General features: G+C 35.9%; 1 protein-coding gene across 4 annotated transcripts in view; it reads left to right on the forward strand.

Moving 5' to 3' along the window:
- The first annotated feature begins 1,852 nt into the window (after nucleotides 1-1,852).
- Nucleotides 1,853-4,260, forward strand: part of LOC107653151 (phosphatidylinositol transfer protein beta isoform) — a 24,990-nt gene continuing 22,582 nt past the window's right edge. For 2 of the 4 annotated variants that reach the window (XM_016440043.1, XM_016439970.1), the window contains exon 1: nucleotides 1,853-1,930. In XM_016440043.1, the coding sequence (XP_016295529.1) occupies nucleotides 1,911-1,930 (20 nt within the window). In that variant the 5' untranslated portion in view covers nucleotides 1,853-1,910. Of the gene's footprint in view, nucleotides 1,931-2,797; nucleotides 3,067-4,260 lie in introns of those variants that run through there. The other 2 variants (XM_016439838.1, XM_016439907.1) reach the window with 2 other exon arrangements.

A 4,260-nucleotide genomic window follows, 5' to 3' on the forward strand; every position in this document is an offset into this window, starting at 1 on the left:
AAAAAAGAAGAGATTATACCAAAATGGTATTTCAACAAATAGACAAAAAGGCTCGCTGTTTGTGTTAGTGAAGATGATGCGGCTTTGACTGGTTTTCTTTTGTTTTTTCCATTTTTCTTTTTTTTTTTTTTTAAATCTAACTTTTGGTGGGGAGAATAACAGTATTCAAATGTGATCCCTGAAGACAAAATTAAATCAACGTTTTGCAATCAGTATTATACGTTTTTATATTGTTAAAGAAGCAAACCATGCACAAAAAAAGTTGAAAAAACATTTTCATATTTTTATTGAGATGGTGGCGACGCACCTGACCTGACTTCTATGTGAATTGAGTGTCAGTATTACAGCATGGGTTCTCTTGCTCTCCAGTGATTCAGTGTCTTTTTAACAGAGATTTTGCATATGTGGACTCTCATCCAGACATATCTCAGTCATTTCTCAGTAAAATGGTCTTATGCAAATCTTTCCACACAGTGATGTAGACATGTGAGGGTGTGTTTAAACGAGGCGTTTTAGGAGGCCGTGGACGAGTCTTAAGTTTTATAAAGAATATCTCTTTGGATTTGAGACTTTAGTCTTTGCAACTTTAGGGATCTTATCTATGCACGAACAGCTTGTAACACTCCAGAGAGAAAGGAAAACTTGAAATCGCATCATATGACCCCTTTAATGATTCAATAAGAAAAACTGACTCATTTTGCTGCCATTCTGCAAAATGACTAAACATAACAAATCTACACAAACAAATGTTTTTTAAATATATTATAATAACATGTTCCTTGAGTTATTCCTTAATATGTTATTATTTTAGTACCATGGTATACAACAACTGAAAGGTTTGTATACACGTAGCTGAATTTATATATATTTTCCCCCTGATTATTATGATTATGTGAACCCTTTGATCTTGAACTTATAAATCAAACACCAAATATAGTGTTCCCATAGCTCAAACAATAGAGCTTTTGTTTTAGCAAAACCAAGGTCATGGGTTCAGTTTCCAGGGAAACTGAACTGAAAATGGGTCATAGACGAGATGTCCCATTTTGGTGTCCGAATCAAAATAAACATACAAGAGTGATTTTATATACATATAAAACATTAAATGCAAGTGCCTACTTTAACATTTCAAATACCTTTATTGAAAATTAAATGTCAAAATATGGGAGAAATAATGTTCTGTTGTCATCAGTGCAACATATATAGTTACGTCAAAATGAAATTGTAATGTCATATAATGAGTCTTGTTCTACTGTAAATATGCCTGAAAATATATTTTTGGTTTATATATATTAGAGTTTTTGGTATGTAAAATGTTAAACTGAATGGCATTTTAGTGTGTGTCTTCTGTAAATCACAGTAAAAAATATATGAGTCATTATTTTTGCGCAGAAAAAAATGAATAGGACACATTCTAATGTACTGAAAAAAAAAAACTATTCAACTTTTGTTTTGATCCATGATATATAATAGGCCTATAGCAGAAAATGAAGGGGTAAAAGGATCAACAGGTGTCCAGCATGCTTGTAAACCTTCAAAAGTGATTAAAAGCGTCCCAAAATTCATCTCATGAAGTTGGTTGATAGATGTCCTGAAGAAGCTTAAACATAAGAGAGAGATTCATAGGGCCCCCTTCAGGTTTCCTCACTCCTATTTGTGTTATTTCGTAGTTTTTGACTTCCGTGGCAAATCAGAAGATGTGCCACTTGATACTACCATACTCATGGTATAGGCTAGTACGTTATTTTTTAGTAAGGAATAGATCGATTACATGAATTAAATCCCACATACACTTTCTCAATGGTTTATGATTCTAAACATTCTAAAGCGCATCATCGGCTGAATGGGGCGGGATCACGTGGCTTGTGACGTCGGCAGGCCTGCGAGCAGCCGTAACCGGTGAGAAGAAGATGGTGCTCATCAAGGAATAGTAAGTGCAAGTCTTGTTTTTTTCACCTTTCCAGCCAAACATTTTATTTGCTTACGAATTACACTTAGTAAATGTGTATCTGCTGGTTCTTGAGCACTTTTGGAGGGTGAAATGTGGACTCGCTCCCGGGATGTGCTTGATACGCCGGCCCAGCTTTAGCCGCGCTAGCATGTAGCATTAGCATGCTAGGCTAAGCGAAACCACTCGCCATTCATTTTCAACGAGAGGTGCGTTAGCACGCGATGCTATTAGCTGTTAGTTATTAGCCGTCAAGATTAAACGGCACCAAATCTGATAGTTCCCTCAGACTGGAGATAACGAAATAGTCATTGATTTATACCAGTTTATGTTCTCAGAAAGTGTCAGACTTTGACATTATCGGATTTATTATCACAAACATGCCACTCTGTAGTAAAAACTCGCTTTTTATTGATTTGTTTCTTTTGCCGGTTTATGTAAGCGAGGCATTATTAATGACAGCAAAGCCGCTTGACAGTTCAGCAACTTTTGAGTAAAGTCTGTCTGAGTAAAACTTTCCGACGTACTATATCATACTAATTTAGTTGATCATTTAAATAAATACACAGAGACCTAAAGTCCATGTTTTTAAACCTGTTAATGGTAGCAGGTTGGTCTATATAATTAAAGTGTTTAATGATGATTATAAATTACCCTCTGGCTTGACAACACGTTTGGTTCGCCTTGTTAACCACTTAATCTAATTATATTCACTCGTGTGACTTGGTTATTTTTAGGCATTTTCTGTTTTTAGACATTCTTTGATGCATCCGAGTTGGACTTAAACATTAGTTTGACAGGTGACTCCCGTTTATATGGACCTGCAGTCATTCATTTCCAATCTGTTCTTGTTTCCTTCCAGGTTTTATATTTCTGTTCTCTAGGGATCTAGTTATCACATTTTAATTAGGTTCTCATCTGTTGCACAGGACATGGCATGACTGAAAACAGTAGCTGTATAGCCTTTAATCTGAGAGATCGGATCAAGATTGTCACTTTATGAAATCCAGCACCTTTTAACCTTCTCTGAAAGTTTGGACTCGGAGCATGCACCCTTTAGGTTTGCAAGAGAATGCAAATGTGAGCGATCCTAGTCACGTTGAGCAGCAATGCAACAGGTTTGCATGGGTTTTATTCTGGAAAACTCACTGTCAAAGTTTCCAGCGTGTCTCTGCTAGGTTTAAATGGTCAAATGTATTAGAAAAACTCAGTTTGTCGCAAGATCTCCCGAGTCACTCAGCGGATAGGATAGCTTTTTAGCCTCTTGAGGTTTACAGGGGAGTTTCCGTATTGAGAAAATGTTGAGTAATATAGAAACTGATGTCAGTTTTCCTTTAATAAGACCGTTTATATCAGGGCTGTCCAAACTCGGTCCTGGAGGGCCAGTGTCCTGCGGCCCTCCAGGACCGAGTTTGGACAGCCCTGGTTTATATGGATGAAATCTGTAGTGTTTTGCCTGTCTGTCAATTGATCATTTCATTATTTTCAGGATTGGCTCATATAGCAGGGATTGACCTGTAATAGATGAACGGTCGAAGGACGTTATTGAGCAAAGAGCAGAGATTAATTTGTCGTTTCGTCTCATGCGACTTTTACACGTTATTTAATGTTCATGTGTCAAATCAAGCTTCCAAAGAGCTCTCAAGATGAGCAGTGAATGTTGTTTATATACAATAAAAGTTCTGTTTTATTTGTAAAAAAGGTATAATAGCTTACCTTACAGTAGGAATTATCATTACTTGTAGTAATAGAACAATAGATGTTCCAGGATGATTATTTGTGTGTGTTTGGCAGCAGTGTCTTGTGCACATGCTCGTAGAAGAGCTGGTGGCTCACAGGAAACCAGATTTGCTTTTGAACTGGGTCCTGTGCTGATCTCATTTCCCCTTTCTCACCCCTACTTTACTGTCTTTTCTACAATTCTGCTTTCAAAATCCCACAAAATGTAATTTACTGTAATTAAATTGTTTTGTGTGTGCATTGTTTCTGAATATTGGGATCAGCATCAATTATTGAAATTGGTTGTTCACTGCAAGTGATAGACAGATATCTAAATCACCCAGACTGATTATTCACTTGATATTTTACACAATTTGAAATCATCAGCATTTTCTGGGGTTTTATATAATAATATAATATGTCATAAATGGTTATGTTTAAATCTATGTGTTTATTTATATATGTATATTTTATAATATTAATAAGTCTATTTGTTTTATTAATAGATTTAAATGTAAAAATTAGGGCTGCACGATAAATCGCATTCGATATTTAATGCGCATCTTATCAGTAAAGCCGGTTCTGTAATCAGC

Source organism: Sinocyclocheilus anshuiensis, unplaced genomic scaffold (genome assembly GCF_001515605.1).
Source record: "Sinocyclocheilus anshuiensis isolate Anshui unplaced genomic scaffold, SAMN03320099.WGS_v1.1 scaffold269, whole genome shotgun sequence".
NCBI lineage: Eukaryota > Metazoa > Chordata > Actinopteri > Cypriniformes > Cyprinidae > Sinocyclocheilus > Sinocyclocheilus anshuiensis.